Source organism: Salvelinus sp. IW2-2015, unplaced genomic scaffold (genome assembly GCF_002910315.2).
Source record: "Salvelinus sp. IW2-2015 unplaced genomic scaffold, ASM291031v2 Un_scaffold2951, whole genome shotgun sequence".
In the NCBI taxonomy this organism is placed as follows: domain Eukaryota; kingdom Metazoa; phylum Chordata; class Actinopteri; order Salmoniformes; family Salmonidae; genus Salvelinus; species Salvelinus sp. IW2-2015.
In genome coordinates, this window is record NW_019944246.1 from 928 (window position 1) to 13,209 (window position 12,282).

Here is a 12,282-nt window from a genome sequence, read left to right on the forward strand (position 1 = left end):
GAAACTCCCCCCAACCCACCCATTATAACTCCCCCCCAACCCAGTCCTTTGAAACTCCTCCAGACCCAGTCCCATGAAACTCCCCCCCAACCCAGTCCCATTTGAAACGCCCCTCACCCAGTCCACTTGAACTCCCCCACCCAGTCCCAACCCAGTTCCCATTGGAACTCCCCCTCCAACCCAGTCCCATTGAAACTCCCCCTCCAACCACGTCCCATGGAAACTCCCCCCAACCCAGTCCCATTGAAACTCCCCCCAACCCAGTACATTTGAAACTCCCCCCAAACTCAGCCCCAGGAGATGGTGGAAGACATTCTTAGGTCTCAGCTGACAGACAGATTCCTTCTTGGAGCCCCCAAGTCACAATCCCGTAGCCTCTGCCCCTTGGCCTGGTTCTTTGGCTGTCACTGGGGACGCTGGACGCCTAACTCACTGCCCAGAGCCCTCTGTCTCAGGACTGCTGCTGCTCGCTTCCTCTTCTTGGGGGCCTGGAAGCGGAGCTGCTGATTGGTATGCCAAGTCATGCCTCTCTGCCTGATTGGCTTATCTTCTCTGATTCTTTCTCTGCGTGATTAGAACTATGTGGCGATCCGTTGACTTCGTTCTCCGTTTTTCTTTCTGTTTGGCTCTTCTTCGCTGGCGTGCCGCAGACTCTGCTTGGCCATAGCCTGGAGTTAGGGAGGAAGAGCGACTCATCCTCACCAGGACATTAAGCAACATACCAGGAATAAACGTTCCACTAATTATTAACTCACCTGTCTGTTTGTCACCCTACTCTAGGTTTCTTTTGGGCTGTGTCCTTCTTCCTCAGGTCTCCTTCGAGGACTCGTTACCGGGCGTTGGTCCTTCTCCATCAGTCTCCTTCTCAGACCTTGTTTACCGGGCTGTTGGTCCTTCTCCTGAGTCTCCTTAGAGCTTGTTTACGGGCTGTTGGTCCTTCTCCTCAGTCTCTTCAGAGCTCGTTTACCGGGCTGTTGTCCTTCTCCTCGTCTCCTTCAGAGCTCGTTGACCGGCTGTTGTCCTTCTCCTCAGTCTCTCAGAGCGTCGTTTACCGGCTGTTGGTCCTTCTCCTAACAGTCTCCTTCAGACGTTGTTTTACCGCTTTGTTGGTCCTTCGCCTCAGTTCCTTCAGAGCTGGTTTACCGGGCTGTTGACCAGGCTGCTGCTTCTGACGTTCCTTCCTACCTGCAAACAGAGACAGGAGATGATAGTGGTGTGCCAAGTAGTTGGACAAAATGAGTATCACAACGGATATGGGCTATTTTATGGATACCACTATATGGAGTATTTTTTGTAATTATCCGGAAACATTTCTTATGTCAGTCAAGTGAGGTGCTATGTGGTCTTAATAACTCGACTGGCTAGTTTGCCTGTCTGTAAAGAGAAGGGCGGGCTGGACGTTGATCCTGCTGCTCTGATTGGATAGCGAAGCTGTATTTCTACCGTCCACTCGCTTCATAATTTTACCTGATCACTTTTCCCTTGCATGTTTTCAGTCTGATCATTTAGATTCCTTCTGCCAGCTACTATGATAAATCACATGGTGAGGACGTTTGTTATCAAGCTATCAATGTGCATAATATCTAACAAGTTGTGCAGGGTTGGGAACAAGATGAAACACTGTWGCTCATTCTGAGTGAGTGACAGCAAACTGCAAGTTGAGGACACATCCACAGACCTCAACAGCGCACTGCTCCTAATCTAAAAAATGTTTGCAGCGAGAACGCGCAGGGAGGTATTGTGCGAACATGTACTTAAGCATATTAAAACACTTCTTCCCAATCACAAGTATCATCCGATTATCAACTGTCAATTTACAGATACGATTACGAGWGTGGCTATGTTGGCACACCCCTAGGAGAGGTTATGAAACAACGTAATTAATTTAGGGATAAATTCATCGTTAGCACTTTGGTAGGAGCATCGTTAAATCTCCCCGAGCGGGTTTCCCAAAACCAGCATTACTTAAGATGCACTTCAAAAAGCTCATTATTTAGAACAGCAAAGAAAACAGCAAATATGCTTTTTGCCCTTTATACACAGATCTCTGCTAAACATAGAAGATGGTTATCGACCACCGATAACTTCAGAATGAAGTTGACTACAAATAATAATKATTTGGTGGGTGCTTATATTTGTCTTATTTCACGCATGTGCGAATTGGAAAGATGTTTTTTGCATATCCCAACTCCTGAAGAAACTTGCCATTGGCCCATAAGACCCATAAACTTCTGCAGATGCAGCCCAACAGAATGCTCTCAATGGTGCATCACCGCCTGGTACAGCAACCACATGGCTCTTCAGAGGGTGMTGCGGTCAGCCCAACGCATCACTGTGGGCACGCTGCCTGTCCTCCAGGATATTTACAGCACTCCGTGTCGAAGAAAGACCAAGAAGATATATTAAGGACCTCATAATCCATATTTAATCAACTTCAAAATCAAATGGTGTCACATGCTCCGAATACATCAGTAGTAGACCTTATGAACGAGGGACAGCAGAAGGAACGAACGAAGGAACGAGAAACGAAAGAACAGGAACAGCAGAAGGAGTAGGAACGAGGAACAGCAGAAGAAAGGGACGATGGGAACACAGAAGGAATGAACGAGCGAACAGCAGAAGAAAGACGAGTGGGGAACACAGAAGGAAAGACGGGGAACAGCAGAAGGGAAGAACTGAGGGGGAACAGCGAAGAAGGACGAGGGAACGCAGAAGAAAGAACGAGGGGAACGAGAGAAGAAAGACGGAGGGGAAACAGAGAGAATGACGAGGACAGCAGAAGGAAAGGAACTAGTGGGAACAGCCAGAAGGAACAATGACGAGGAACAGCAAAGGGAAGGGAACAGGAACCAGAAAGGAAGACGGTGGGGGGAACAGCAGAAGGAATGACGAGGGAAACAGCAAAGGAAGGACGAAGGTGGAAACAGCAGAAGGGGAGGACGAGGGAACAGCAGAAGGGAAGGACTAGGGGAACAGCAGTAAGGGATATGATCGCGACGAGGGGAACAACGCAGTGAAGAACAGGACGAGGGAACAGCAGAAGGGAAGGAACAGAGGGGGAACAGCAGAAGGCAGGACGAGGGAAACAAGCAGAGGCAGGACAGGGAACAGCAGAAGGAAGACGATGGGCGGCAAACACAGAAGGAAGGATAGGGGAACAGCAGAAGAATGACAGGGAAAAAGCAGAAGAAACGACCGAGGAGGAACAGCAAAGGAAGGACGATGGGAACTTAGCACGAAGGGGAATTGGACGATGGGGAACAGCAGAAGGGGAATGGGACAGGGGAACAGCAAAGGAAACGAGGGAACAAGCAGCAAGGGAACTGACGAGGGGAACAGCAGAAGAAGACGTGTAGGTCGGAAACAGCCAGAAGGAATGGACGTGAGGAGGAACAGCAGAAGGAATGACGATGGAAACTAGCCAGAAGTGGCAGCGACCCGAGGGGGAGGAACTCGACAAAGTGCATGCAGGGGGGGACAGCAGAGGGAAGACCGATGAACAGCAAAGCAGGCAGCGAGGAGGAACCACAGAAGGCAGTGACGTAGGGAACAGCAGAAAGAAGAAGAGGGGAACAGCAGAATGGATGACCATAGGGATGACAGCAGTGAATGAAGGCCGAGTGGGGAACAGCAGAAAAGCAGTTGACTGATGGGGAACAGCAGAAGGAAGACTAGCAGGAAACAGCGAAGGGAATGGACTTAGGGGGAACAGCAGAAGGAAGACGATGGCTGGAACAGCAGAAGGGAAGGACATGGGAACAGCAGAAGGAAGGACGAGGAGGGAACAGCAGAAGAAGTGACCTAGGAACAGCAGAAGGGAAAGTACGAGGGGGGAAAACAGCAGAAGGGAAGTGACTGATGGGACAGCAGAAGGGAATAGGACTATGGGGTACAGCAGAAGGCATGGACGAGGAAACAGCAGAAGGGAATGACGAGGGGAACAGCAGAGGCAGGTGTCGAGGAACAGCCAGAAGGCAGGACGAGGGAACAGCAAAGCAGACATGGGAACAGCAGAAGGAAGGACTGAGGGAACAGCAGAACGGGGAAGACTGAGGGAACAGCAGAAGGGAATGACATGGGGTAACAGCCAGAAGAATGACGATGGGAACAGCAGAAGGAAGGACGAGGGGGACAGCAGAAAGGAATATTGACTATGGGGAACACAGAAGGGAAAGTACGATGGGAACAGCAAAGGCAGGACGAGTGGGGAAAACACAGAAAAGGACGAGGGAACAGCAGAAGGCAGACGTAGGGAAACAGCAGTAAGGCCAGGACGATGGGGACCAGCAGAAGGCAGGTGACGACGGGAACAGCAGAAGGGAAGGACTATGGGAAAACAGCAGAAGAAGGGACGAGTGGAACAGAGAGGGGAATGACGTGAGGGGGGGAACAGCAGAAGGAATGACGAGGGGGCACAGCATCGAAGGAAGGACTAGGGGAACAGCAGAAGGGGAATGGACTAGGAACAGCAGAAGGAATGGACAGGAACAGCAGAAGGGAATGACAGGGGGACAGCAGAAGGAAGGGACTAGGCGGAACAGCAGAAGGAAGGACGAGGGAACAGCAGAAGGAAGGGACGATGGGGAACAGCAGAAGGAGGTGACTTAGAGGAACAGCAGAAGGAAGGACGAGGGGAACAGCAGAAGGAATGGAACAGGGGAAACAGACAGAAGGAAGACTACGGGGGCAACAGCAAGGAAGGGACTTGATGAGGAACACAAAGAAGACTGAGGGGGACAGCAAAGAAGGACTGAGGGGGAACAGACCAGAGGAAGGACGAATGGGGAACGAGCCAAAGGGGAATTGGACTATGGGGACAGCAGAGGAAGACATGGGGAACAGCAGAAGGAAGGGGAGACGCCAGGGGAACAGCGAAGGAAGACCAGGGGGGAACAGCAGAAGGGCAGGACGAGGGGAAAAAAAAAGCCAACAAAGGAAAGGGGGGCATGACGAGGGGAACAGCAGAAAGGAATGACGGAGGCGAGAACAGCAGAAGGCAGTGGACTGAGGGAACAAGCAGAAGGCAGGCACGAGTGTGGCAACAGCAGAAAGTGAAGACTACGGGGGAACAGCAGAAGGAATTGACGTATGGGGAACACAAAGGAAGTGACTAGGGTAACACAAGAGGGAAATTGACGGAGGGGAAACAGCAGAAGGGGGAGGGACGATGTGTGAACAGCAGAAGAAGGACGATGGGAAAGCAGAAAGAGACAGTGGAACACCAAAGGGAAGGACGAGGGAACAGCAAAGGGAAAGACGAGGCAACAGCAGGAGAGGGACTAGCGAACAGCAGGCGAAGAGACGTAGGGGAGGGGAACAGCAGAAGAAGTGACTATGGGGAACAAGCAGAAGGGAAAGGACTAGGGGACACAGCAGAAACGAAGGACTATGGGGAACAGCAGAAGGAAAGGTACGATGTGGAAAGCAAAGGAAATTGACCTAGGAACCAGCAGAGCAAAGGAAGGAGTAGGGGGAACAGCAGAAGGAATTGACTGAGGGGAACGCAGAAGGAACGACGAGGGGATACAGCAGAGAAGGACGAGGGAACAGCAGCAAGGGAATACATGGGGAACAGAGAAGAATGGACGAGGGGAACAGCCAGAGGGAAGGGACGACAAACGGTGGAAGCATAGCAGCCGGTGCACCGAGTATGCAGAGCCCGGGACTGCAAGACACAACGGAGTAGTGCATACCCGTGCATGACATAAGAGAGTACCGTGGATATGCAGACCCGGCCTACGACATAGAGCTACCGGATATGCAGACCCCCGCGACGGTCGAGATACACAACGTGGAACAGACCCGGGCCTACATAAGCGACCCGGGAGAGACACCCGGACGGACTGAGCTAGATTCACGGGCAGAGGCATACCCTGGCCGTACGGCATAGTCACCTAGAGTCAGCACCCGGCCTGACGGTCTAACGACCTGTCTAGAGCATACCCGTGCCTGTACGATGATATCGAGCTGCGGGACAGTCAGGGACCGTGCGTGGGCAGATCGCGTGATATGCAACCGCCGGACTGGAAGCACCTGGATGGAGCAACCCTGCCTTGACTGGCGAGGACACGAATGCATACCCGGCGTATGGCGACTGAGCGACCGATAGCAGCTCCGGCCTACCAGATGCTACGTGAAGGTCATACCCGGAGCCACGGCAAGGCGACCTGGTATGTGGGATGACCCAGGCTCTACTGGATTGGTACACACCCCCAAACAGGGCTCGTGCCCTAATCGTAAGAATACTGGCCTGCGCAGAAAAGCTGGCCATCTAAAAGAACTTGGTAGGTCCAAGGTGCCGTCTCAGGTGAACTAATGATATGATGTGCTGGCTGTGCGGGTCATAGGTCGTGGGCTCAAGGGCGTAAGCAGAAAGCACAAGCGCACATGAACATAAGAGCATCCAGGAGACAGTTAGGCAGAGTGTGACCAACAGTGTATGACCTACAGCAGAGGACCCAACATACCGCAGCCAATGCAAGATGCAAGTGTGCAACGCTATTAACACCCAGCGTGATGGAAACACCCCCGCGCTCCCACCGTCCGGGACAAGCTCACTGGAGAGACGATTGCTCAGACTTGGGAAGGCAAGGAATGAGGGCCCCCGAACTATCCTGCTACATTGGGGTAACAGATGACGTTCAGCATCACAGGTATAACTCAACCTCAGGCGCCGCCGCCCCTGGGTTGAGATTCGCAGTTAGCTCGCTGGCACAGGGTTAAAAACAAGACCACGCGCCCCCGCGTGGACTGACCCCCAAGTGTGACGCTAGCCCGAGTGCGAGAAGGGTAAATAGGCCATACTTGGCAACAGGTGAGTCCAAAAGAATTGTAGCATGCGAAGGATCAATGGATCGTCCACGAAGCATAGTATGTGTTAAAGATAAACATCACGAGGGATCGAGTGACCTGAACTAAAGGCAGGATCAGCTGACACAGTTCCCGGCGTCAAGGGACTCTGTGCCCGCGGGAGAAGCAGAACAGGAACGACACCGAGTACTAACAGTATGGCATGAGTTATGACAAGGATATAATAAACAAGACAGAACCTCTTTAAGAGGCATAAGAATAGGAGTAAGATATCAAGCCCTGCAATGGCAATTACCGGAGCGGAGATGGGAACCCTCCCGCTGGATAACCGAAGGGACAACCGGAGCGACAAGCATACGTGGGCACTCAGGCGATATTCCAATCGGGGTGGAAGATAAAAATACAAAGAAAAAACATACAATGAGAATGGGCGCTCCTAAAGACAAAACCAGGATCAATATGCACTAGTCGCGCATGCACATACTTGAGAGGACTCTTTCAGCTTCCGAAAGTCCGGCAGGCCAGTCAGGGGAGGCTGCGTGGCAGCAGGAAGGAGCAGGAAGAGAAGAGGGCAGTCCGGAACATTGATGAGCCAAATTCGATGAAGATAAAGTAAAACCCAAAACGAAGAGCCAATCCAAAAGTGAATGACTAATGGGGCAGTGACAAAAGTGGCTAGGCACTGGCTAATGAAAAGTAAAAGATCCAAGATGGGAGGCAATAATAGGCTAATACATACTAACACAGGTGGCGAGGTGTAGGAAACGCAGGGCGGCAATGGGGCGGAGACTCAGCTCCAGTGTCACACGGTGGAACGTCACATCGGAGGGCCACCAGAGCTCAGGGGGTAGAACCGATAGCCCGTGGTGGAAAAAACAGGAAGGAAACACAAGGTCATCTTGCTTCACATATCGACGCAAAAGAACGCAAGCCTAAAACCAGAAGAGAACTCTGTCCCCCACATACAGTATCGTCGTCAACAAAGAGGACAAAAACTACACGGCGGTTTACGGGACAAATAGTAAACACAATTGCAAAAATTCTATACAAAAAAATCACACGTGCGATAAAACTGCAAGGTAGAAACAATATGAGGAACCCTATATCAGTAGCGAAACTATAAAACCATAGGCCGATGTAATGGTCGAAAGAAACAGATGCACTAAATGCTACAAAAAGACCATAAATCCAGGCATCAAATGACCATAAATGTAACCATAATATCCCAACTGAAAAGCACCTCGCAGAACCAAAATCATATAACTTTAGCGACGCGCGCCCCTCCCCCCACGATTAGAGAATAGATCAACCAAACGCCCCATGCCTGATTGAGAGAGATCTTAAGGCCCTATCATGGTCCGCCAACGCGATTCTAACGCTAAAATGGCACACTGATCTTAGGCTTCCGCACGAGCGCAATCAGCTAAGACCACTCATGACAATAACACGCGCGCACGCATACGAGCTAAAAGAGCAAACCCATCCGGACTCAAAGATCCAGACGCGCACCTGCGCGTACAAGCTAACAGCCACCAACCTATCGACCCTCGGTACGAGACCACGCGTCGCTAAACGGAGGCACCTATGGCAATCAACCCGGACATACCAAATGCGATCACTGACTGGGACCGATGTCCGAACTAACACCCTCACAACACACCACACTACATCACGCTCACACAAAAACTCAAGAACACAATACACCAATTGCAGTATGTGTACGCCACACACACACGCTCAGACATACACACTTGTTACACTCTTGACATACGCTCTGTGACTGCGTATATTAATCTAGTCCTGATTGCATGAGTCAACACGTCCTTATACCCAGCACACCAGGTACATCGTAATAGGAGACTCAGGAAAAAAACAATCAGAATAAGATGATCTCAGCTAGGTCAACCATAGCTGCTCCTTCATCTCTCAAGACAACATCTAAACATGTAGTACTCATTGTAACCCATGACCATAACAGAAAATTCTCACAACAACTGCAAGAACACTAAAAAATTAGAACAAGCTCATACCAACCAGCGACACCTCGTAGAGAGAAGCCATACTCAACAGAATGGGGCGACCAAATAATGCCTAAGTCCCATGAAAACAACCAAGAACCGAGCCAGGAGAGACGTCACCAAACCCCAACCCAGACCAACACGTCGCTGTATCTGGTGTGCGCCACCAGCTGCATTAAGTTACGTGCAGCTGCACTCTCTACCCTCCCTACTAATAAGGGCCGAACCATAGCACCCAGACATTATGCCAAGCAAGACCTTATGGCTCCGAGAGAATGTTACCCCACTCTTCCACCAAGACACCTGCGAAGTATCCCGGACCTCCAGATGCGGCGAACAATGCGCCCCCATAAGACACTACAGCCGCCCGATCCAACACAAAGATATAGCCACGAACAGACAAAATGACTTGAAATGACGAGAGACATTGACGCATACTCGTGGGCTCTACCACGATGCCCATGCAGAAACACCATTCCCACATCCCATGTTATTGCGCGCAAATAACAAACCCCGCTGAAGAAAACCGTGATGACAACACAGAATCATAAGGCTGAAACATAGTGGCCCATCTGTTACAACTGCGCAAAGTAGGAGCCACCAGCCCAACGGTCCAATGTCAGGAAAATGACAGCCTGCCAAGGCAAAGAGATTCCCACCAAACATAACGACAGCGAGAGCGAGGAAATGCTCCACTATCCCGATGTACGCGCCACAGCCAATATAGACCAATATAGCCAGTTGCAAATGACAACACCAACAGACTACCAGTCCAGGATATAGAATTGCACCTCGATGACAACTCACACGAAAGAACCCCATAGACCCCCAATGAACCCTCCATCACCTCCCACAAATACCACGATCACCGCTCCCACCAGCCAATAACAAGGGACCGTCCGCGACTGTCAACTCCTCCCATTAACACCCAAAATTCAACAGAACACTTCATCAACACGAACCACTACCAGAACCAATACACCCAAACAATGGATAAGCGACAAAATATGCGGACGAAGAAACACACTCGCTCAAGTAGAAGAGAGATAACCTCATTGCCACAACAAGAGTACGCTGTCATGCGACTACAGCAGGACAGTGGAACAGGAATAAGAGGTTTGTGCCCATTAAAGGCGACGATGCTCTGACACAACGAACGTCGATGTGTGGAGTGGAGGAATATGGCCGGTGCACAGGGAAAGACCAGATACCACAGGCTCTGACAGCCGCTCAGTCTCGAGCTCTGCTCAAGCCTATTACGCGAACACAAGGCTGAGCAGCTGACTAAGGACGACTGTCTGCGCTGGTGCCTGGATCCCCTGTATGACTCCGCGGCCAGCACCGTCCGCTCGCTCGCAATCCGATGTACCTGTCCCGCAGGTGTGATGTTCGGATGTACCGATCCTGGGCAGATGTTGTTACAAGTGGTCTGCCACTGCGAGGACAATCAGCTGTCCATCCTGTCTCCCTGTAGCGCTGTCTTAGCGCTCTCACAGTACGGACATTGCAATTTTTTGCCCTGGCCACATCTGCAGTCCTCATGCCTCCTTGCAGCAAGCCTAAGGCACTTTCACGCAGATGAGCAGGGACCCTGGGCATATTTCTTTTGGTGTTTTTCAGAGTCAGTAGAAAGGCCCTTTAGTGTTTCTAAGTTTTCATAACTGTGACTAATTGCCTACGTCTGTAAGCTTTCGTGTTTAACGACCGTACACAGGTGCATGTTCATTAATTGTTTAGGGTTAATTGAACAAGCATTGGAAACAATGTTTAACTCTCTAGGTATGTGGAAGGTACGTCTCACCTCGTCAACAGCCAGTGAAACTGCAGGGCGCAAATTCAAAACAACAGAAATCCCATAATTAAAAATTCCTCAAACATACATGTATTTTACACCATTTTAAAGCCACAGTGTCCGATTTCAAAAAGGCTTTACGACGAAAGCAAACCAAACGATTATGTTAGTCAGAGCCAAGTCACAGAAAAAACACAGCCATTTTCCAGCCAAAAGAGAGAGTCACAAAAAGCAGAAATATAGATAAAATGAATTACTAACCTTGATGATCTTCATCAGATGACACTCATAGGACTTCATGTTACACAATACATGTTGTGTTTGTTCCATAAAGTCATAATTTATGTCCAAATTCCTCCTTGTTCGCACGTTCAGTACACAATCTAAACTCACGACGCGCGGGCAGCTCCAGGCAAAAGTTCAGACAAAAGTCATATTACAGTCGTAGAAACATGTCAAAACTAAGTATAGAATCAATCTTTAGGATGTTTTTAACATAAATCTTCAATAATGTTCCAACCGGAGAATTCCTTGTCTTCAGAAATGCAATGGAACTCAAGCTAACTCTCACATGAACGTGCATGGTCAGTGCATGGTCAGCTCATGGCAAGTCCTTACTCAATCCCCTCTCTTCGCCGCCACTTCACAGTAAGAAGCATCAAACAAGGTTCTAAAGACTGTTGACATCTAGTGGAAGACTTAGAAGTGCAATATGACCCCATTTCCACTGATCTTGGATAAGCAAAGAGTTGAAAAACTAAAAACCTCCGATATCCCACTTCCTGGTTGGATTTTTTCTCAGGTTTTTGCCTGCCATATGAGTTCTGTTATACTCACAGACATCATTCAAACAGTTTTAGGAACTTCAGAGTGTTTCTATCCAAATCTACTATATATGCATATCCTAGCATCTGGGCCTGAGTATCAGGCAGTTTACTCTGGCACGCTTTTCATCCGGACGTGAAAATACTGCCCCCTACCCCAAAGAAGTTTAAACCCTTTACAATGAAGATCTGTTGAAGTTATTTGGATTTTTACAAATTATCTTTGAAAGACAGGGTCCTGAAAAAGGGACGTTTATTTTTTTGCGGTTTATTACCTCAACTACCTCAGCTACCTGGTAACCCATGACTCTCGGTACCGGTACTCTTCTGTTTAGTCTATTATTGCTATTTTATTGTTACTATTTCCTTTTTTGATTTAGCTAATTTTCTTACTTTTCAACTCTGCTTTGTTGAAAAAGAGCTCGTCAGTAGCATGTCACGGCTCGTCAGTAAGCATGTCACGGGCTCGTCAGTAAGCATGTCACGGCTCGTCAGTAAGTATGTCACGGCTCGCCTCGATAAGCATGTCAGCTCGTCGATAAGCATGTCACGGCTCGTCGGTAAGTATGTCACGGCTCGCGATTAGTATTCACGGCTCGTCGATAAGCATTCACGGCTCGTCATAAGATGTCACGGCTCGTCGATAAGTATGTCACGGCTCGTCGATAAGCATGTCACGGCTGTCTGTAAGCATGTCACGGCTCGTCAGTAAGCATGTCACGGCTCGTCGTAAGCATGTCACGGCTCGTCGGTAAGCATGTCACAGCTCGTCGGTAAGCATCGTCACGGCTCGTCGATAAGCATGTCACGGCTCGTCGATAAGCATGTCACGGTATAA

General features: G+C 49.7%; 1 protein-coding gene across 1 annotated transcript in view; it reads right to left on the minus strand.

Moving 5' to 3' along the window:
* Positions 1–1,048: 1,048 nt before the first annotated feature.
* LOC112075041 (histone-lysine N-methyltransferase NSD2) overlaps positions 1,049–12,282 on the minus strand; it is a 33,209-nt gene continuing 21,975 nt past the window's right edge. Inside the window, exon 7 of the mRNA XM_070440746.1 lies at positions 1,049–1,185. Coding sequence (XP_070296847.1) covers positions 1,049–1,185 — 137 coding nt within the window. The remainder of the gene's footprint in view (positions 1,186–12,282) is intronic.